General features: G+C 43.1%; 2 protein-coding genes across 8 annotated transcripts; one reads left to right on the top strand and one right to left on the bottom strand.

Annotated features, from left to right (window-relative positions):
• Nucleotides 1-231: 231 nt before the first annotated feature.
• Nucleotides 232-9,723, bottom strand: scamp5a (secretory carrier membrane protein 5a). 2 transcript variants are annotated; one of them, XM_042109986.1, is made up of 7 exons: nt 9,605-9,723; nt 4,343-4,398; nt 4,138-4,257; nt 3,143-3,299; nt 2,949-3,050; nt 1,234-1,351; nt 232-441 (listed from the first exon to the last, which is right to left on the bottom strand). In XM_042109986.1, the coding sequence occupies exons 2-7, from the start codon at nt 4,347-4,349 to the stop codon at nt 247-249; spliced, it is 699 nt and encodes a 232-aa protein (XP_041965920.1). In that variant the 5' UTR covers nt 4,350-4,398; nt 9,605-9,723; the 3' UTR covers nt 232-246. The 2 variants fall into 2 exon arrangements, with proteins under 2 accessions (XP_041965920.1, XP_041965921.1); XM_042109987.1 differs by lacking the exon at nt 9,605-9,723 and adding an exon at nt 5,292-5,531.
• Nucleotides 9,724-9,791: 68 nt separating this feature from the next.
• Nucleotides 9,792-22,357, top strand: parp16 (poly (ADP-ribose) polymerase family, member 16). 6 transcript variants are annotated; one of them, XM_042109978.1, is made up of 8 exons: nt 11,760-12,306; nt 13,343-13,438; nt 13,541-13,737; nt 14,793-14,930; nt 16,611-16,817; nt 17,496-17,667; nt 21,265-21,409; nt 21,929-22,357. In XM_042109978.1, exons 2-8 carry the CDS (start codon nt 13,411-13,413, stop codon nt 22,062-22,064), a joined length of 1,023 nt encoding a protein of 340 aa, XP_041965912.1. In that variant the 5' UTR covers nt 11,760-12,306; nt 13,343-13,410; the 3' UTR covers nt 22,065-22,357. The 6 variants fall into 6 exon arrangements, with proteins under 6 accessions (XP_041965917.1, XP_041965914.1, XP_041965912.1 ...); XM_042109983.1 differs by lacking the exons at nt 11,760-12,306; nt 13,343-13,438 and adding an exon at nt 9,792-9,976; XM_042109980.1 differs by lacking the exons at nt 11,760-12,306; nt 13,343-13,438 and adding an exon at nt 10,278-10,338.
• The last annotated feature ends 334 nt before the right edge of the window (nt 22,358-22,691 follow it).

Here is a 22,691-nt window from a genome sequence, read left to right as displayed (position 1 = left end):
ATATCACAGGTTACACACACACACCTTCTGCTAAATGTTTACTTTTATGAACTGAAAGAAACACGTGATACGACCACTCATTGAGACACACAGCCATGTGCGTGTGCATGATCTAATGTGTTCTTACAATAGAGGAAACCCAACTCTTAGTTGACATCTAATTCTGCCCATTCCCACCCCGTACCCCCCCCATTCTCAGTACCCTCCCCCAAACCCCCCCCCCCCCCCCCCTTCCCTAGTGGCAGACTACATGGGCTCGTCGTAGTTGTAGGTGGGAGCTGCGGAGTACTGCTGCTGCTGGCCCTGCATGGCTCCCTGGGCGGCGCCCATAGCTGCCTGCTGCGCTGCCTGCTGGACGTGAGGGTTCTTCCAGGCCCCCGTGGTCCACTCCTCCTGCGCCTTGCTCATGCTGCCACCGCTGCCACGGTAGAAGTTATGGACCTGACACACACATACATACAGGGTTATGAACCTGACTCACACATACATACAGGGTTATGGATCTGACACACACATACATACAGGGTTATGGATCTGACACACACATACATACAGGGTTATGGACCTGACACACACATACATACAGTGTTATAAACCTGACACACACCTACATACAGGGTTATAAACCTGACACACACATACAAACAGGATTAAAAACCTGACACACACATACATACAGGGTTATGAACCTGACATAGCCATACTTACATGGTTATGAACCTGACATACACATATGTACAGGGTTATAAACCTGACACACACATACATACAAGGTTATGAACCTGACACACACATACATACAGGGTTATGGACCTGTCACACACATACATACAGGGTTATGAACCTGACATAGCCATACTTACATGGTTATGAACCTGACATACACATATGTACAGGGTTATAAACCTGACACACACATACATACAAGGTTATGAACCTGACACACACATATATACAGGGTTATGAACCTGTCACACACATAGGGTTATGAACCTGACACACACATACATACAGGGTTATGAACCTGACACACACATATATACAGGGTTATGAACCTGTCACACACATAGGGTTATGAACCTGACACACACATACATACAGGGTTATGAACCTGTCACACACATACATACAGGGTTATGAACCTGTCACACACATACATACAGGGTTATGAACCTGTCACACACATACGTAAGGATTTGTCCCCTAGTGAATGAGAGAAGAAGAGCATCCTACCTTAGTGAGGGCGATGAAGGAGAGCACAGCCATCGCCGTGAACATAATCGTTGGGATCAGCATGACCACAGCAGAGCCCACATTGGTGCTAAAAAAGGTGATGGTGGCCAGCCAGCCACTGCAAGCAATCACAGACATCACAGGCCAAATTAGGGTTACTGTTACGGTTAGCACAGCAGACCAAAAAAGACAGCACGCAGGCCTCATCACAATACAGAAACAAAGGAAACACTAATGACCTTTCATTTAGGAACATATCATCGTGGAAGATGATCAATTCAGTAATGCCTGGTCATATATTATGTATCTTACATGAAAACTACATTAACCTACAGTTTTCTCTGAAATTGTAACATGGATCAGAGGCTAAATTAATTTCCCCCCATTACAGATGGGCTGCAGCGGGTGCCCAATTCAAACGATTCGTTCGCAAAGTGCAAAAATAGTTTTAGAAGACTAAGTCTTCTAAAGTTTTTCCGATGTACACGCCTACTATGTCTGGTGTTGCCAGTTCCATTGATGATAGTGGAAACTAATTGTTGCAGGAGCATTCCGGGAGCGGAACGCTACAGTTACGCATCTGGTGAAGCCTCCCTCTTTGGCGGTGATCACACTGACCAGCGGAAAGCGGCAGGTTTCCGATCATTCTCTATGGTTCGGCAGCGGAACGGTGGCAACGCTGGCATAATGCTAGCGTTGAACAAGCTGAACATTAAACTTGATTCAACTTTAAAAGTGCAACACGAGAGTATGCAATTGTCAGTTTAGGAAAACCATTTATGTTGCTTAGGAACTAGATAGAACTTGACATTGCAGCTTGCCGCTGGCCAATGTGATCCCCGCCTTAAGAGTAAAACATTCAAATTATTCTGTCTGTTTTAACCAGCGCTAAATGTTCATCTGTAGAATGCAAAACAGTAAAAGATTCTTTTGCATTTGTCATTTTCCCCACTGTTAGTTATTTCCCCCATTGTTAGTTATTTACCCCACTACTAGTAATTTACCCCACTGTTAGTCATTCATCTCACTATTAACCTAGTTATTTACCCCACTATTAGTAATTTACCCTACTGTTAGTCATTTACCCCTCTGTTAGTTATTTACCCCACTATTAGTAATTCACCCCACTATTAGTTATTTACCCCACTGTTAATCACTTACCTCACTGTTAGTCATTCACCCCACTATTAGTTATTTACCCCACTTTTAATAATTTACCCCACTGTTAATCATTTACTTCATTGTTATTTATTTACCCCACCGTTAGTCATTTACACCATTGTTAAGCTGCGTCACTCTCCACACTAGCCAACCCCCTCACAGCACCAGAGCAGCACCTGAATGTTTCCGTTTCTGTCCCACTAACCTACTAGCGGTCTATTTTCCCACCCTGGCCTCTGAGATAATGAGATCTGATTGGCTGAGAGACACCTGAGGTAGCCATGTGTCCTCCACTCTCTTCTGCTGCCACGGCCTACTGAGACACTCCGCCACTGGACGCTGAACACACCATTACTGGTCACCGCTAGATGCTGAACAGACCATCATTAACTATTCTACTGGTCACCGCTAGATGCTGAACAGACCATCATTAACTCTTCTACTGGTCACCGCTGCTGGACACTGAACAGACCATTACTGGTCACCAGTGCTGGACCCTGAACTGACCATCATTAATTATTTTACTGGTCACCCCCCCCCCCCCCCCTTCTTACCACACTCCCCAGCCAGGGATGCCCACACACTGGATGATGCTGATCACCACCTGGGCCATGAACACAAAGAAGAACGCCATGAAGTTGAAGGAGCTGTCTGACCTACAGGGAGCAGAGAGGGACACACAGAGTAAGGCCTGAGAGCAGGTCAGAGGGCCCCTTAACCCAGCCCAGTAGACATGCGTGGCGCTCACTTGAAGGCCTTGTAGATGGGTCGGAACCAGCAGACATAGGAGCAGGGGGTGAAGAGGATCAGCCACAGGATAGCCATGCCAAAGTTAGTAGCCCCGCCCCCGCCGCACATCCACGCCAGGCAGCCAATCAGATTCACCGCCAGAGTAGCGCTGTTCACTGAGAGGAAAGACAAGTGCCATGGAATCCTCTGAGTCAGCTGGTTTTGGATCTCACGCTGAAGGCTGTGATGACAGCGTTATTTCACATCCTATCAATCTACACATCAAGCTAGCTATCTATCTATCACACACAAGGTTGGTGGAAATTTACATCTAACTCTAATCAATACAACTACAAGCTAATACTCTAGAACAAGTATCCACTACATGGCCACTAAAACCCTATGTGGTAAAAATGTCTATCAAAAATGTCATAAAATACCTGAAGCGGAGAGGCCCTGTTACATCCCAGCCACAGCAGTAGCAAAAGGAAGTAAACGTTACCCATGCTTTCAAAAGGAAGTAAATGTTACCCATGCTTTCAAAAGGAAGTAAATGTTACCCATGCTTTCTAATTGATAGTGTGTTAGATAGAAACACCAACATTCAATGTCTTCTGTGAAACAGCTCATAGGTTTCTTGGATGAACATGTACTGTATAACAGCATACAAGTTCCACAGCCAAAGGCGCCTGGCCTGGAGATCTTGCTAAACCAGATTGCTTTGTGAGTCCTTGTTTTGAGTGTCAACACAAGTGACATTACAACTCTGGAGACTGGCACGCGATGGGTTAAATTCAGTGTGATCAGCTGCTATGATTACATGCAGCTCACTGTTTCTTCCAGCAAACTGAAGACACAACATGTTTGGAGTTCATAAGTCAGTATGGAGAGCGCTGCTCAGGAGGCATGTGTGTGTGTGTGTGTGTGTGTGTGTGTGTGTGTGTGCGTGTGTGTGTGTGTGTGTGTGATGGGGCTGGTGTGGAACTGCCCCTGTCCTGTGTCTGACAGACTTACGTATCCACAGGTAGTACAGGCGCTTGCACATGGTGCGTCTCTGATCTGGGATCTCTTCGAAGTCCTGATAAAAACATGGCCTCAGAGGAATAAACTTGGGTAAAGGTGGGAAGTTGTTTTCTGTAAAGAAATCAAATCATTTACATGAACATCAGCTGCAGTGCCAGTATATCAAAATGTACTAACGCTGTTAAATATTACATACCTGCCATGGGGACACTTGAATCTTTATCCTCTATATGTCAGTTGATGTTCAGTTGCCTAGGGAATAAAAAATATTCTTTCAGATCACTGGAACACATTAACACCATCAGAGGGCTAAGATAAAGAGAGCATGATGCATTGACAAGACCTGTTGTGTTGTTCACTTGATAATGAAAACCACTGTGGAAGAGAATGCTGTTCAGATGCAAGTACTCTATTCAGAAGGCCTAGCATTTCTTCCTCTTGGAATCATGATTGTTATTATGTGTGAGCAAAAACACTGTGGCCTAATGATCTCGGTCTACATATGCAAAAGCCTGCCCTGACAGTGGTATTGGTGAATATACATTTAGAGGACCAACGACCCTGAGAACATCGCCAATTTCAGTTATATTCAGCGCTTCACCTGCCCGTCGACCGTAACGTTATGCAAACCAACACAGTGCTATATAGAGCCTGGACTGGAGGATTTCTGAAACAGAATAGCCTACTACTGTTTATTCTAGGCCTGTATAGTCTGCCTTGCGATGGTTTAAAAGTAGGCTACAGCTATGAAGGGCATTCAGTGTAGGCAAACGTAACAAATAATGAAATAATAACAATATACAGACGGCAGGACGCAGGGGAGATTTGTCGCATCCTCATCAAAAACATACTGATCTCCACAATTAACACAGTTAGGCAAAAGCATTGCACTACGTCGCTACAGATACTATTCCGATGTGCTTGGAGACGTCTAAAATCAAGATTGAGGTCGACGGCAATAGCGCCCTTCAGAGAATGATGCCGGACATCACATTTCTACATCCGAGACCAGATTCCTTAGGTCGTAGGCTATGTGATTTAGCCTACACCGACGGAGAAGACAACACACATTGCTCGTGATAAATCCTCTCACAATACTATTAAATTAACATTTTAATCGAATGGACGAAATTGCACAAACAGACCTCGGTGGGGAACGGTGTCCGCTTCTTTTCTGTTAGGTTGCAAGCATGCAATTTGTATAGCTTCCTACAAATCTGTTTTCATTACAAACTGCACCTGATAGTTTTAGTTAATCGTGAAATCGTTCGTGCTTTCGTTTTCCGGATGGCTTTTATCATTTCCTTGATTGCTGAAGGTTAGTGTGTGAAGCGCCCGCGTCACGATTCTGAGGTTTCGCACAGTGTGATCAGAATAGTGGCCGATGTGATGCTCTGCGAAACCAGCCAACAAGCATCCCCTCAAACACTCGCGATATTTCACCCATCCGCTCCCACCTCCTTTCACCCTCCCCACATCGGCTCCACCCTGAGCGAGCGGGTGCGAGCGGGCCGCTGGCAGCGGAGGGTACTCTCCGCGGTACTGAACCCACGACGACGTCATGTTGACGTAAAGCAGTCTATTTATTTAATTTGGACTGAATACGGGCCTGTGATAATAAAGACAGAGCCAGCCTTCAGGCCGCATGACCTCTTGTGGGTGGAAGGATGCAGGAAGGATGCAGGAAATGCACTATCATAGGAGGCTCTCTGTCTGAGTGGCTGTTGGTATAGGCCACACTACAGCATGTGTTAAATACCACTGCCCCTTATGTCCATCTGCGTCTGTCTTCTTTAATCCTATGTTAAACTAAACTCTCCACCGAAGTAGTCAGCTGTTCTCTCCTATTGGTCCACAGTCTGCTGTGTATAATAGGAGAAGAATGGCTTTTGCATAATTGAAAAGTATTGCGTCATGTTTGTATCCAGTTTCAAATCGTTCCATCCCAGGTGAATGGCCACTGATACATTCCCACATAGCAAAATTCAGTTGATAGTCAGGGGGCCTATGTGGTTTCTGTGGGATTGAAATGTTAATTTTTGGAGAGTGGTTGGACTGTCTTTAGAGGTCATTGAACATGGAGAAAAATTATGTCTCCATTTTTTTACCTGTTTTAACCCTATTTTTGTGAAATTGTATATTTCACTATAATTAACACCATAAATATTGCCTAAATCACTGGCTATGTTGAATAAAGTTCACAAAACAGTTATTTTATTATTTTCAACAGTATGATTGTATGTCAGTATTATGATTGTATGTCAAACAATTAGAGATAAGATCAATAACCAATCAGTTTCACCAAATACACATAGGGGCCTACTCCATTGCTGAAAGATCCGGGAGATTTTATGTAGGCCTAATTGCGGGCGTCAGGAAGCCGCTATCGGGGAGACTCGCAGAACTTCGGGAGACTTGGGATGTCTAGCTAGACAGCACTTTGTCACGAGCACAGAGTGTACAACATACCTTAATCATGTTTAGCGGACACAAACTCAAAATAATGACTATAACTAAAATGCGCATCTCTCTCCTCCCTCTATTGTTGTTTATGTTTGTGTTGCTGCGTGGTATTACACGGTGAGTCATCATGCTGAAAACGTCAGCGTTAATCCCCGAGACAAGAAAAAAGCAAAGAATACATATTTTACTAAGGTAAATGACAAAAATTGTAGGCCTAACGCACAGTGACTTGGATAAGTAACTTTAATCTGATTGCTAGAAATAGTAGCGCGTTAGACTCGCTACCGAAAAAAAGTGGTCAAAATAGAGTAACGCGGCATCACTGGATCTAGCCATGTCTCGTTGAAAGTAGGCCTACACTTTCCCATTTTCCACACGTAGCCGAACTAACACATTCTGAAGAGACGCAGACGTAGGCTATTTTGCGGCCAGGTATTGCATTTATCACGGGATTTGTAGATTTATCACTGCGTAGGCTACGTACCAACACCAATATCCCCCAGAAAGAACTACAACACACTGAACCAATGTTCTGAGCATTCTACTGGTTTTCTTACAAAGGTAGCAAAGACGCTAGAGCTCTGCTTTGCAAGCTAGTTCTACGACTCAATACTTTTTTGCTACTTTGTAATAACTTTCTGCGGCCAGCGTTTCTGGAAATGAACGATGGTAAAATATTTTTTAGACCTGACTAAATTAATTCTAAGACCTCGGAATGAAAATGGCCGTTTTTTAGACGTTTTAAGGCCTTAAATGTAAAGTTCTGAATTTTAGGCGTTTTAAGACCCCGCGGGAACCCTGCAACATAAACTAGCATGGCCATCTTTTTTCGATGAGTGGTAATGTGTAATGCTCCCCACACACAAAAACAACTTTGAAGAAGTTTGGAGGCATCTGTTTGAAATTAAACAGGCGATGACTGGACTAGACATTAGCAGCTAGCTGCTAGCTGTACTTCTAACGTTAGACCCCCCTCACCTAGCAGCGAATTCAAAGCAAATTACAAAAATTATGTAGATATAATAATAATAATAATAATAATAATAATAATAATCTTTATTTATATAGCAACAAAGTTACAAAGTGCTGTACAATATCAACATAAATGAAAATGCAAATAAGACATAATAATATAACAATCAAATAATATAATTCAATTAGAACTTAACATAAATTTGAAAAAGGAAAATAAACTTACACTGAAATAAAACTTACTGAAATAAAACTTGATACTGAAATAAAACTTAATAAACTTAACACAAAATGAAGCATATTACTTAAACAAAACTAAAGAAGGCTTGCTTGTAAAGATGAGTTTTAAGGAGGGATTTAAAAGAGCATACTGACTTGGCTGACCTGATTTCATCAGGCAGGTCATTCCAGAGCCTAGGTGCCCTGACACTAAAGGCTCTCTCCCCTTTAGTTTTGAGATTGACCTTAGGAATAGTTAGGAAACCACTACCAGATGATCTTAAAGTACGCACAGGTGTATAAGGTACTAGGAGATCAGATATGTAGTTGGGAGACAGGCCATGTAGAGCTTTAAAAGTAATCAGAAGAATCTTAAAATCAATTCTAAAGCTTACTGGGAGCCAGTGCAGTGAGGCTAAAACAGGAGTAATGTGATTACAGTACTTTGTCTTAGTAAGAAGCCGGGCAGCTGAATTCTGAACAGTTTGAAGTCTCTTTATAGATTTTTGGTTCAGACAAGAAAAAAGACTATTGCAGTAATCCAGGCGTGAAGAAATAAATGCATGTATAATGGTCTCAGTGTCTTTAAAAGTTAAGATGGAACTAATCTTGGAAATATTTCTGAGGTGATAGAAACAAGACTGTATGAGCTTTGTGATGTGACGTTCAAAGCTTAAATTACTGTCAAACCAGACACCAAGATTCTTTGCAACAGGTTTTACACAGTCTAAAAAGTGAACGGGACCTAAGGATGGTATCATTTGTTTCACTATGTGCTGGGATCCAATGATGAGGACTTCTGTTTTGTCAGAATTCAACTGGAGGAAATTGTTCGACAGCCAGTTTTTTATGTCACAAAGACATTCATTTAAGGAATTCAGCATACTAGGATCAGAGGAACTAATGGGCAGGTACAGCTGTGTATCATCAGCATAGAAGTGGAAGGAGACACAGTGTTTCTGGATAATGTGCCCAAGAGGAAGCATGTATAAACAAAATAAGATTGGTCCTAAAACTGACCCTTGAGGTACCCCATACCTGACAGGAGAAAATGAAGATGTGTAACTGTTTGCAGAAACACAAAACTTCCTATTTGACAAGTAAGATGAAAACCATTGTAAAGCTGTACCAGAAATTCCCACCCAATGTTCCAGTCTATGCAGCAGTATGCTGTGATCAATAGTGTCAAAGGCTGCGCTAAGATCAAGAAGTACAAGGACAGAACACATGCCATCATCAGCTGTTCTTAAAAGGTAATTTGTAACTTTCAGCAGTGTTGTCTCAGTGCTATGATACTTTCGGAAACCAGATTGTAGCTTTTCAAAAAGATTATTATTTTCCAGTGCAGAGACAAGCTGCTTGGACACTAATCTTTCAAGAATCTTTGATACAAATGGTAACTTGGAAATAGGTCTGTAGTTTTGAGGTAGAGATGGATCAAGCCCTGATTCAAGATGTTATAGTGTTTAAGTGATTCCTTCATAATGTCATAATGAACTTGAAGACCAGACTTCTTCCATTTACGCTCAGCTTTCCTACAATCCCTTTTACAACTACGAATGCCACTATTAATCCAGGGCTGCTTTCTTTCTGATGACTTAGTTCTAACCTTCATGGGTGCAATACCATTTAGAGAAGACAAGCAGATGGAATAAACTGGTCAACCAGATCATTGTATGTAATCATTGTAATATGGTCCTACTATATGTCACACAGATAGGCCTACCATTTTACAGCAACCGTTTAGCAACCAAGTGTACAATCAACAGCAGGTATATATTTTTATAATTCAGTTAAAACTTACCACAAGCGAAGAGGAAAGCTGGGCAGGTTGGAAGTGAAGCAGTCAAAATGGCGCGCCGGCTGAGTCTGACTAAAAGTTCTGTAACGGCTATTTGGACTGTGGGCCGTTCTTTTTTGCTGCTCGATAGTGACGTCACGTCTGGAAAACAGGTAACAGCTGTTTTTTGCGTTCTGTTTGTACACAACACGACGAGTCGGAGATAAAGATGGACGCCCCCTGGAAAGTCGCTCTTGCGTTAGCTCTGAAAGAGTACAGAGAGCTACAATCCAAGTGTGTGGTTCATCAGCGAAATATGGAAGAAGATGATTTACATTTAGTCATTTGGCTCATGCTTTTATCCAAAGCGACTTACAAAAAGGGATACAAACCAAGGTGTGTCAAAGATGTGTTAGCGAGATGTGTTAGCGAAGTGACTGATCTAGATAGGTGGTCTAACTCTTTACTCAGCTATCAGTAGTTTGGGCCTACCTGCATTCTTTCTGATGCTAGCTGTTGAAACTGCTGTCACAGAAAAGGCCATGGGCAAGGGTACTGGGCCTCGGTGGTAGGTGAAGCCTAGTCTCAGTGGATAAGATGCTTAAAGGGAAACTTGGCAGGATTTCCCCCTCTGCTGGAGAAATTGTGCATTATGCTATTTCAAACTGTGGAAAAAGGTAACGATAAAGCACATGGATTTGTTTACAAGCTAGCAAAGCGGTTAGCATAAGTTCGGCAGACAATGTGGATGTTACAAGGTAAGAAACACGATTTAAAACGAGTTTCTTGTTTCTCACTTCTCTTTCCTGGACGGTAGTCTCAATGTTGCAAGGTTGGTTTTCCGCCTGGGGACGCTAGGGGCAGCGGGAAAAGTCACCATTTTCACCGGAACAGGTCATTTAACCATCCAAATGATTTCTAAACGGGTTTATTACGTTGAAATAGTTGCCAAGTTCTCCTTTAAGCTCCTCTCTTTGCTCCTATGGTTGTGTGTACACCAAGTCAGTTACACAGGCTGGGGCTAGAGGTTGCACATTGAAATATAAAGAAATTAAATCTGAGTTACTGAATGTCAATCTTTGTGACTATACCTACACAAATACCTAGTGCAAATGTTAATGGCCCAAATCTTTTCTGCCAAAACAGTCAGCTTTCGCCCTTGAAGTAACCTAAACCTAGCCTAGTGCTTTATAACAAGGGTTTTCAACTGATTTAGTGTGCTTTATAACAGGGTTTTTCAAGTGGGCCGCAGACCGCTGGTTCAATAGACCTCTGAAGTTAGCCTACAAAAAAGAACCAAAACGGCCATCTTTGCCCATATAAGGAGATCCGGTTGTTAATTGAAGCTAACTACCTATGGCAAGTTGCATTGCAAGTTAGCTCTGGGGTAGCAAAACTCCAGACATCCCAAGTCTCCCGGGAGTTCCGGGAGTCTCCCGCATATTGATAACGGCTCCCTGATGCCCGCAAATTAGATAAAATCTCCCGGAATCTAGAGCGAGCGAGCAAGAGCGCGCACACGAGACCGAAACTTCAAATCGTGTGTGCATCTGAGTGTAGCGCGCACACTACGGGGATGGAGAGAGAGAGGTAGTGCGTGTGTGCCTGTTCAAGACAGAGAGCATCCTGATTGGCCTGTTTCCGTTCAGTTAGGAACAGAAGCGTCATGGCAAAGGCAGAGTGCCCCCCAAAAAGGAACATTTAAGACCCATTTCACATCAGATTACACAAAAGTGTACCCTTGTCTCATAAGAGTTCAAAATAACGATAGTCTTGCATGCTGCACTGTTTGTAACAGTGACTTTAGCATTAAATGGTTGCAAAAGACATGTTGAGGTGAGTTTAACAAGTGTCATTTCATGTTCTTATTCAGGACTAGCCTACTAGATGGCTATTTGCCAAGGCTACATAAAGACCAAACTACTAAAATCTACATATTTTATTATCACAATTTCTAACTACAGGCCTTCCTTATTTGGTGTGCTGAGTAGAGACAATTAATTTACAAACATAGGCTATTCATCACTATTTCAGTATTTAAGAAGGCTAAAGTAATTTAATATATAATTATATATATATATAATTGTTTTATTTTTTTTTGGGGGGGGGGGGGGTACCTCCCTGAAATGTCTTTTTGCAGGTTGGGATGTCTGAAAATCTAAGTGCGCAGCCTTCACTTACAGGAGATCACAGTATCCATTCGAAATCAGGGGACAAAAGTGTGCTTAGGAAAACGTCTGCATTTCAGACTTTTTCATCCCCACGAGAGTTTAACAGGTGCGTTAATTCAAAATCCCTATGTTATTTCCCCATAGGAAAAATCGCCAGATACCGGATGTCAAAGATGGCAATGTTTCATCCAATACAACAGGTGGCGACATACGGCTGCATAACACAGCACACTCGTGCTACGTTGGAGGAAGTAAAATGCGCACGCGCAGTTAGAAAACCGGTGTACAAGCTTAGCAAGCTGGCGAAATGCCATCAGATGCCAGTAGCCAGAATTCGGCGACGACTTCAGAAATATTACATTAAACAAAACACTGAGCAGACACTCTATGTAGTTCTTAACTAAACATTTAAATCAGTCTGGCTAGAACTACATCAGGCGCTCCCTGGCGGCAGAAGGTTAACGTTACTGATGCTGATGGAGAGTTGAGAAGCCCCTGTCGGAGTGAACTTCAGATACAACACGCAAACTATTTATGTCTGAGGTCGAGAGGCAGGTGCGTTTCGGCTTTAAGTTATACACCCTATATCGTCTGGAAATGCTGTGTGGATGGTGGTTACTTTATACAGCAGCCATCTGCTAATCTCGAGATGTGAGGCATGAATTCTGTAACTGATCAGCTAGCTAGCTCGTCAATAATGTCATCACCTGGCTTGTAAGATAGCTCGATAGCTGGTTAGCATATCTGAAAAATTGTGAACTAGCATCACAACTCCTCAAACTTGTCTGCTAAATTATATGCAGTCGGTGTAACAAGTTACATCAAGGACTTAGGGACATGCGTTAGTGAGGATGTATAGCCTATTCACCAAATTAAATGCTTATGGACAAGTTTCATATAGTCAGGTAGTTTTGCTATGTAGGTATGCAGAGGCTGGCATCCTGCGTTCAGAAAGTAAAAGTTCTGCCATGTGTTCCTTCTGCGTATGCAGTTAACACAGGTGATCACATTAATTAGTTAGCCAACCTGGATGCCAGTTAGGATCAGCTGGTTTGCGTTCTGAGTCCGGGATGCTATAAGTGTGCGACACCTGAGCAGATCGCAGTGAGCCATAACATGAATTTTGTAAAGGTAGTGAAAATGTAATAATAATAATAAAAATCACGGACCACCTAACTAAAAAAACAAACAAACAGTAGACCTACTTCAACAGTAGGCCTATATTACACAATAGACCTAGGCTACTCACTGAACCACCTTGCACCTATTGTCTTTGCACCTTGCTTATTGTGTCAGAGGATTTATATGATTTAAACTGGTGTAGCTTACATAGGCAGTGTTGCAGAACTCTTTGGATTTACATACAAGGTCCAATATTGCAAACTAATCATGCTCTTCCTGTCACTAACGTTATCCCTTTGCTGCATGAATGTTTACTTCTCCGGTGTAGCCCTGCCATAATCACAAATGTTACAATAATACAATTACATGGGTAATACTTCAAACCTGAGTCAATAAGTGACACTTTAAGGTTATGTGAATAATAAGGGTCTGCTGTGCTGTCGATATATGCTGAATAATGCCCATTTAGATGGCACCATTGCTGGAGGTCCATGGGGATTCAGAAGAGAAGTAATGCAAATTCCATAAGGATATAGAATGCTGAACAGGGAAGAGATCTGTATAAGTATGTGGAACAGACTCTGCGCAGGAGAACAAATGTCAGTGAAGATGTAAATGTGATCCGACATCTCCCTCAGTCCTTGCAGCCCTTGTTGTGGATTTTCAGGGTTGGCCATGCACCCGCCTCTGCCCCCCTCCACAGTCCGTGAGCTGGTGCGCTCGTGCCTGCAGCGCGACCCTGTGGCCGCGGACCTACGGCTCAGTCTCTTCCTGGCCGCTGTGCAGAGCTACAAACGTGACTCCATGCTCCGACCATTCCCACCTCTCTATTTGACGGGGGACAGCAAAGACTTTGAATCGCTGGTGGGTAGTCCAACAAGATGTAATTACATTAGAACATTTTCATGGACTATGTGGGATGTGGGGTAAGTAGTAGGAAACCTATGTGGGAATAGCTCAATGTGTGCTCATTTACAAAGTGGCAGTTGTGTCCAGTCATAGATAAATACACATAGTTAATTACACTGTCATGACTAGCGACGACTGGCACTTTGAACACTAAATGCCCATACAATGAGCTACTTCCACATAGATTTTCATCTTGCTACTACCTATTCAGCATACAATTTCAGTCCTTTTAAAATGACTGAAAAACACAACCTTCCCTTGTTTTATCCCTAATATATTCCCATAAAGGTTATGGGTATGGTTATGGGATTTGGCTGACGCTTTTGTCCAAAGCAGCTTATAAATAAAAAGTATAAGTTAAAATGAACAGTGAACAGTTTTAAAAAAAATGGTAAGACTACATTAAGGAGTTTAGCAATAATAAACAGTAATGTCAGTGGGATATCAATGATCAATAGCCTAATGAAAATAAACAAACGATAACTCATAAGAACCGCTTAATTGACTAGGTAAATAACAGGCCAATTATTTGTGGAGACAAATTATACATAATAAATACATTATATTGTATTTAGAAAAAGTAATGATTGATATCAAATGGGTACAAAACCGGTTTTACAAGACCCTCAGCCTCACTCTTTCAAATCTAGAAAATCAATCAGCATGCCATACAAACATTAGTTCAGTCATACTGAGAAGATGTTTTGTCTTCCAACCAAGTTGGGCTGGCTATGCATAGTATTTGATATTAATGTCAAATCATTGGCTTCCCAGATAATGTGTTTCTCAGGCTGTAAAACTGAAATAATACTGTGGGCTAAAATATGAAGGAATAGGATTTTAATAGAAGTATTTGACTGTGTGTGTGTGTGTGTGAGATTATGTGTAGTGTAGCTGATCCGTGTGTGATGGATGATGTTGAACGTCATGTGAATGAAGTGTGCTGTGGCTGATGATAATGGATGTGCTGTGTGTGTGTGTGTGTGTTTCTCCCTCCTTCCCCCTCCTAGCTGAAGGATGCCAGCTCGCTGCCCGGTGTGCGGGAGCTGGTGCGGGTGAACGCGGGTGAGGAGGAGGCCCACCTGGCGCTGGTCCACTGGGTTCTGTCCTCCAAGAGCTTCGCCATCAAGACAATGCAGAAGGAGGAGGTAGGCTGCAGTCCGACAAATATTCATCACCACCTAATATATATCATATATATTATATATATATATATATACATATACATACATATATATATACATACATACATACATACATACCCCCCCCAGAGAATTCCAGTATCTTCCTTCTGGACGGAGGCTAATAGTCCCTAGATGTAGGACTACAAGATTTAAAAACAGTTTTGTCCCAGCGGCAATCACTCTGTTGAACAAACTGTAGAATTACTTGCACATAACGCACAAGCACCTTGGTCATGCACTAGCTGAAGCATCTATTGCAGGGGTGTCAAACTCATACAGGCAGTGGGCCGGATTTGTTGGAATGAGACCTCACGGGGCCGTCATTGTCGTGGTCATTTTCATTTCTCTGCATTGGTATCAGTGTTGTTACTACACCCACTCATGAGCAAACAAGTACAAATCATTTACTGTGTTGTTTGATGATATACTCCTTTACTAAACCCACTCATGAGCAAACAAGTACAAGTTACTCGTCATATCCTGCTCTTTCTCTCTTGAAACACCCTACTTCCATGTCAGTTTTTTGGCCTCTTCCTTCCTGAGGATAATTTGTAGTGCTAGGTTTAATCAATTTATCACAGAAATTGCTTATTACAAATTGTGGATGTGATCTGATCTGGCCCCTGGGCCTTATGTTTGACACCCCTGATCTATTGTATGTTTTATATGTTTTACGTCATATGTTTTTATTCATGTTCTACTGTCCGTTTTATGTGTTTTTTTTTATCCATGCTCTACTGTCTGTTTATATGTTTTTATGTAACATGTTTTTAACCGTGTTCTACGGTCTGTTTTATGTTTAATGGTTTGTGTGTTGTATGTCATGTGGAGGTCTACAAAGTGTGAAGGATGTCCTGCCTCCTAGACTGTAAACCTAGTTTACCTATGGGTACCAATAAAGTACCTGACCTGACCACTTACAGTAGCATACATCACCACCTACAGCCACATATGTCACCACCTCTCTAACTCGGCTACGTGTTTTAGTAGCGCTGAAACAATCTCTCACTCAGCCACGTGTTTTAGTAGTGCTGAAACAATCTCTCACTCAGCCACGTGTTTTAGTAGTGCTGAAACAATCTCTCACTCAGCCACGTGTTTTAGTAGTGCTGAAACAATCTCTCACTCAGCCACATGTTTTACTGGTCCTGTGACCCTCAGTCACTGGTTACTCCTGCTGTCATGTGTTCACTCTACAGTGGGAACAGCTGGGTCCATTCCCACACTCAACTCCTCTTCTCTTCTCTTCTCTTCTCTTCTCTTCTCTTCTCTTCTCTTCTCTTCTGTTCTGTCTGTGTGTGTGTGTGTATGTTTGTTTGTGTGTGTGCTTGTACACGTGTGTGTGTGTGTGTGTGTGTATATATTGCCACGTGCGTGCGTGTGCTTGTGTTTGTGTTTGTGTATGTGTGTGTTTGTGTTTGTGTGTGTGCTTGTACACGTGTGTGTGTATATATTGCCGCGTGCGTGTGTGTGCTTGTGTTTGTGTATGTGTGTGTGCTTGTACACATGTATATGTATGTGTGTGTGTGTGTGTATGGCCGCATTCATGTGTGTGTGTGTGTGTGGGTGTGTGTGTGTGTGTGGGTGGGTGCATACGTACGTGTACGGGTGCATGTGTCTGTCTCTGTGTGTGTTTGTCTTTAGTATGCCAGGCTTTGTAACCTGACGGAGAGCTCCGGGGTCTCTGCTCCAGTGCCGGACTTCCTGTTTGAAGTGGACTACTGTGAGCAGATGAACTCTAAGTTTGAGAAGGCGCGCGATGGCCGCGACCTCATCTACGCCTTCCATGGCAGCCGGCTGGAGAACTTCCACTCCATCCTGCACCACGGCCTACACTGCCACCTCAACAAGGTACACACACACACACATACAAATACACACGCACACACATTTCCTTCACTGCCACCTGAACCAGGTACACACACACACGCACTGCCTGCACTTCCACCTCAACAAGGTACATACACAGACACTCACACACACACCAACACACATACACAAATACACACACACACACACACGCACTTCCTGCACTTCCACCTCAACAAGGTACACACACTGCCTGCACTGCCACCTCAACAAGGTACACACACGAACGCACACGCACTGTCTACACTGCCACTTCAACAAGGTGCACACACGAACGCGCACACACACACATACAGACACTCACAAACACACATACATACACACACACATACACAAATACACACACACACACACACACGCACACACACTTCCTTCACTGCCACCTCAACAAGGTACACACACACACACACACACACACACACTGCCTGCACTGCCACCTCAACAAGGTACACACACACACACACAGCCTGCACTTCCACTTCAACAAGGTACAGTACCCTCCAGAATAATTGGCACCTTTGCTAAAGTTGACTAATATCCGGTATGAAAAAATAATCTGTTGGTGATTTGTTGGTATGTGTGTGTGTTTGTAGAGTTAGTAGGGCTGTATAGGGGTGTGGAAGCTGAAATGACTGGTGTGTGTATGTGTGTGTTTGGCAGACATCTCTCTTTGGAGAGGGCACCTACCTGACCAGCGACCTGAGCATGGCCCTGCTTTATGGTCCCCACGGCAACGGCTGGCGGGATAGCCTGCTGGGGCCGGTGCTCAGCTGCATCGCCCTTTGTGAGGTCATCGACCACCCCGACGTCAAATGCCAGGTGAAGAAGAAAGGTAAGGCCTCACCTGGGCGCGTGCTTCACTTGAGTGTGTTTGTTCAAGTTTCATGGATGCCTTTTATGTTTTATTTATTTAAATTTAATGATTTTCTAAGGATTAGTGTTAATTTCGTCAGATGAGACGAGAGGAAATATGTTCGTCAACGACCTTTTTTTTCATGACTAAGACGAGACGATGACGAGACGTCAGTAATGTCCTGAAACACTGACTAAGACTATCTTAAGATGCATTATTGTTGACGAAAAAAGACGAGACTAAAATGTTTTGCATGAAATAAAAACTAAGATAAAATCTCCCTTCATGTTCGTCTATAAAATGAGAAGACAGAATATCTAGCTGTTACGTTTTCAAAATATTCGGAATGAGTTCATACGCAACAGCTTTCCTGTAGGCTAGTCTACGTGCTGCTACTGCAACCCTGTGGCTGCAACACGAAACTACATGGAACAAGAACACTGGAGATTTCTGCCAGAGTTCGCAAGCTAACTACCTAAGCTTTATGCCACAATGCTACATACCCAGAAGTTGACGCTTCTCTCATACAAATTAACATCCCCCAGAATGTCCATACGAAAATGTTCAGCATGTAATGTCAACTATTCATCTAGTTAGACTGATGATGCAAAGTTTGCTAGCAAGTAAGCTAATATAGAAATTTCGCTAGCAAGTTAGCTATGGCTAAGATGGAGAGTCTGTTTGGGGAATGTGTTGTGTTTGGGTGCATATCGCCATCTAGCGAGGCGGAGTAAAACATTAATAGTTTGGCCTACGACAGTGTTTCTCAAACTATTTCAGTTTCAGGACCACTTAACTAACCCTAGCTAAAAAAAAAAAAAAAAAGATTAGACCTACTTCAACAGTAGCCTATTATTAGTCTATAGGCCTACTCACTGAACCACCTTGCTTATTGTCTTTGCACTTTGCTTATTGTGTCAGAGGATTCATTCTGTATGATTTAAACTGGCATATCTTACATAGACAGTGTTGCAGAACTGTTTGGATATAACTACAAGTTATTTGGCAAACAACTCATCTATATTATATTTTACCACGTCTGCTCGCGGACCACTTGGGATAGCTTGCGGACCACCAGTGATCCCCGGACCACACTTTGATAAACACTGGTCTACGAATATGACAGTGGTCCAGTCAAATCTTTTACTGTCTATGGTCAAATCCCAGCCGAGCTATAACTGTAGCTCGACTTACCTGTGCATGTAAACATACTGACTGACAAAAAATCAGAATGAGTAATTATAACAGACGAGTAGCCCTGTGGACACACAATATTGTTGGAAAATTGAGATGTGTGAAACACTATTTGACTCGAATGGTAATCAGAAATAATTTGTTATAAAAAAAAAGACTAAAATGTGTTGACTAAAACTGACTAAGACTAAGATACCTTTAGTTTTCTTTTGACTAAAACTAGACTAAAATTACGAGACTTTTAGTCGACTAAAACTTGACTAACAAAAATGATATTTGAATGACTAAATATGACAAAGACTAAAAAGGACATTTCGTCACAAGACTAAGACTATGACTAAATTAAAAATAGGTGACAAAATGAACACTACTAAGGATGGATTTAAATTCAGATATCTTATACATTTGATATTTTGTATAGTGTAAGAAAATGTCAGTTAATTTGTTGCCTGCTGCTTACTGACCACAGTTTCACTGGTTAACTTCTTGTACTGCATTCTGTATCATACTGCGGTCCTAATTATGCCTTCCTTGAGTTCCTTGAGTTATGAGTTCCTTATTGTACTGCGTTCCTCATTATGCTGCGTTCCTCATTATGCTGCGTTTCTCGTTATGCTGCGTTCCTCGTTATGCTGCGTTCCTCATTATGCTGCGTTCCTCGTTATGCTGCGTTCCTCATTGTACTGCGTTCCTCATTATGCTGTGTTCCTTATTGTACTGCATTCCTAACAGTGCTTACACACAGTTGCATGCGTTGCAGTGCTGGAGATGCATCTCGTTCACTTTATGTGGGCTTACGTCATCCGTTGCCGAACTGAACTGTGGGTCCGTTGCGCCGCGTTGCTCCTGTTGCCCCCACCGAAAAGTTCAACTTTTGCTGCACCGACGGAGAGCAATGGAAGGCACCAGCCAGTCAAATTACGGTTATAGTAGTAGTACTTCAATGCATTTGCATAGTAGGCTACACACCCTCAACCGTCAGGAACACACACTGGCACACGGTGACAGAACGCACCTGTATGTAAGCGCCGTTATTGTTCTGCGTTCTTTATCATACTGTGTTCCTTATTGTACTGCATTCCTCATTGTGCTGCATTCCTTATTGTGCTGTTTTCCTAAATATGCCGTGTTCCTAATGATGGCGTGTTCCTAATGATGGCGTGTTCCTTATTGCGCCGTGTTCCTTATTGCGCCATGTTCCTTATTGCGCCGTGTTCCTTATTGCGCTGTGTTCTTAGTGTGCTGTGTTCCTTATTGTGTCGTGTTCCTTATTGTGTCGTGTTCCTTATTGTGTCGTGTTCCTTATTGTGTCGTGTTCCTTATTGTGCCGTGTTCCTTATTGTGCCGTGTTCCTTATTGCGCCGTGTTCCTTATTGTGCCGTGATCCTTATTATGCCGTGTTCCTTAGTGTACTGTGGGCCAGATGTACTAACGCTTTTGCGCCCATTTCAGGCGTATTTGTTTCGCAATGTGCGTGTAAAATCATTGTGAGGTATGTACAAAGTGGCCGCAATGATGTAAAAGCGCAAACTGCCTGTCGCGGGAGCTGAAAGTGGCAGATTGCGATTGTCATGTCATGCATATGCATTCATGGGAGGATCCAGGGGAAAGTGGGAGTTTAGCGTAAAAAGATGGGAGGGGAAGAGTAAAGAGCGCCTAGTTATGTATTCCGCGGTATGTACAAAGACTGCTCCTGAAAGCGCACGTCTATTCTGCGCCTAAATACTTCCGCCTTGTAAAAGCAGGTGTTAATCCAAATTGCAGTTCAATGCGTCAATAAGAGAACCTTTCAAAGACAACAGAATCGCTATTTAGAGCACCAGTTTTTGTGGTGAAAGTATTTGTACTACCAAAAGCAACCTTAACTTTCGTTGGCCTTTCGAATGTCTTACTTTCACGTCATTCACTTAAACTTTCCTACTTGCTAGATTTGACCAATCTTCCATAGCCTACGTGCACAAGTAGTTTGAGTAGAACTACTGATTTTCATTATCTCCCTGCTTGTTTATATCTTATAATGTATGGTATTATTTCATGATCGCTAAACGTTTGATTCTTTTTAATGTTGTCATCGGTTAACTTCATTCAACTGCGCTTGTATGTAGGCGCTGCCATTCAGTTGTGGACGTTCGTAAATTGCGTTTATGGGCGGAGAAAGGCAGAGAAAGGCGCAGTTTACACTAAGGATTGAACGATTGATAAATACGACGGAAACTTGGGTCTGACAGCGTTCGCAATCTGCGGTTTGTCCATGACGCTGATAACGCTACGTTCGCAAATGTACGTACATCTGGCCCTGTGTTCCTTATTGTACTGTGTTCCTTATTGTGCTGTGTTCCTTCCATGTGGCGCCCCGTGTCTGTGGCGTGCTCATGCCATTAGACTCGGAGGGGGTCGACCGGCAGCGGCTGCGGGCCAGGAACAGCGAGGGGGGCGACGTACCGGAGAAGTACTTTGTTGTGACCAACAACCAGCTAGTGAGGGTCAAATACCTGCTGGTCTACTCCCAGCAGCGCCACAGAACCAGGTGAGCCATGCTTCACACACACCAGACATCAGCTGCACAAACACCAACCAGCAGCTACACACACACACACACACACACCAGACATCAGCTGCGCACACACACACACACACACACACACTAGCAGTCAGCTTCACACAGACCAACCATTAGCCACACACACACCAGCCATCAGCTACACACACACACACACGGAAGGCACCAGCTGCACAGACAGTTGCATACACACGCTGGCTTCACACACACACGCACACACATTAGCCATCGGTTGCATACACACACACACCTGCCATCAGCCGCACGTACACCCCAGCAGCAGTCAGCTTCAGTTCTCACAGTTCAGCTTGGGGATCATATGACCAGCTGTGTTCCTGCCTGCTGAAAGCCATTGCACTGTTTCTTAATATGCAATTCATGGAAGTCATTATTTCATTTTGGAAGAAGGCTAACAGTTCATTATAGAAATGTCTGAAATGTCAAGTACCTGATTTTAGGTGTGTGTGTGTGTGTGTGTGTTACCAGACACTCTGCGGTGCCTTCATGGTTGGTGCGCCATCACTTCTTCATCATGATGAGTCTCTACCTGCTGCTCCTCATCCTTATCGGTGCCTTCAACTCCTCCACATTCCAGTCCTTCTGGCATCGCGCCTTCCGATGACACTGACCAGTACAGACACACACACACACACACGCACACATATATATAAATATATACACACACACACATACATACATACATACATACATACATACATACATACATACATACATTATACACACACACACTGCTCGCACAAAGCATTTCACACACAATACATACACAGTACACACACGCAGCCTACAGATGTCTCCCACACACACCTCTCATCCAAAGTGCCTTCCGCCCCTTCCACACACAGATTCACAGACACACAGACACACAGACACACAGACACACAGACACACAGACACACAGACACACAGACAGACAGACAGACAGACAGACACACACAGACAGACAGACACACAGACAGACAGACACACAGACAGACAGACACACAGACAGACAGACACACAGACAGACAGACACACAGACAGACAGACACACAGACAGACAGACACACAGACACCCGCCTTTTTCTCAGCCTCTGTGGCAGCTGCTCTGGATTGTACACCATCTCTCAGAACATCTGTGTTTTATTTTTTCTTTGTTTGTTTGTTTGTTTAACTTTGCAAATGCATTTCAGTTGTGTGTTTTTTATTGGTCCTTGGTTGACCCACGCGGGGGGGTGGGGTGTTCCTGTAG

The sequence above is a fragment of the Alosa sapidissima genome, chromosome 11 (assembly GCF_018492685.1).
Source record: "Alosa sapidissima isolate fAloSap1 chromosome 11, fAloSap1.pri, whole genome shotgun sequence".
NCBI lineage: Eukaryota > Metazoa > Chordata > Actinopteri > Clupeiformes > Clupeidae > Alosa > Alosa sapidissima.
This window is presented reverse-complemented; position numbering and strand designations above follow the sequence as displayed.

Coding starts and splice junctions, on each gene's coding strand:
- scamp5a (XM_042109986.1), bottom strand. Junction 3,300..4,137: donor CCTGTACTACCTGTGGATAC/GTAAGTCTGTCA, acceptor CTTTCCTCTCAG/TGAACAGCGCTACTCTGGCG. Junction 3,051..3,142: donor CCCATCTACAAGGCCTTCAA/GTGAGCGCCACG, acceptor TGCTCCCTGTAG/GTCAGACAGCTCCTTCAACT.
- parp16 (XM_042109978.1), top strand. CDS start 13,411: ATGCTGAACAGGGAAGAGATCTGTATAA. Junction 17,668..21,264: donor ATGCCAGGTGAAGAAGAAAG/GTAAGGCCTCAC, acceptor TCATGCCATTAG/ACTCGGAGGGGGTCGACCGG. Junction 21,410..21,928: donor CAGCAGCGCCACAGAACCAG/GTGAGCCATGCT, acceptor GTGTGTTACCAG/ACACTCTGCGGTGCCTTCAT.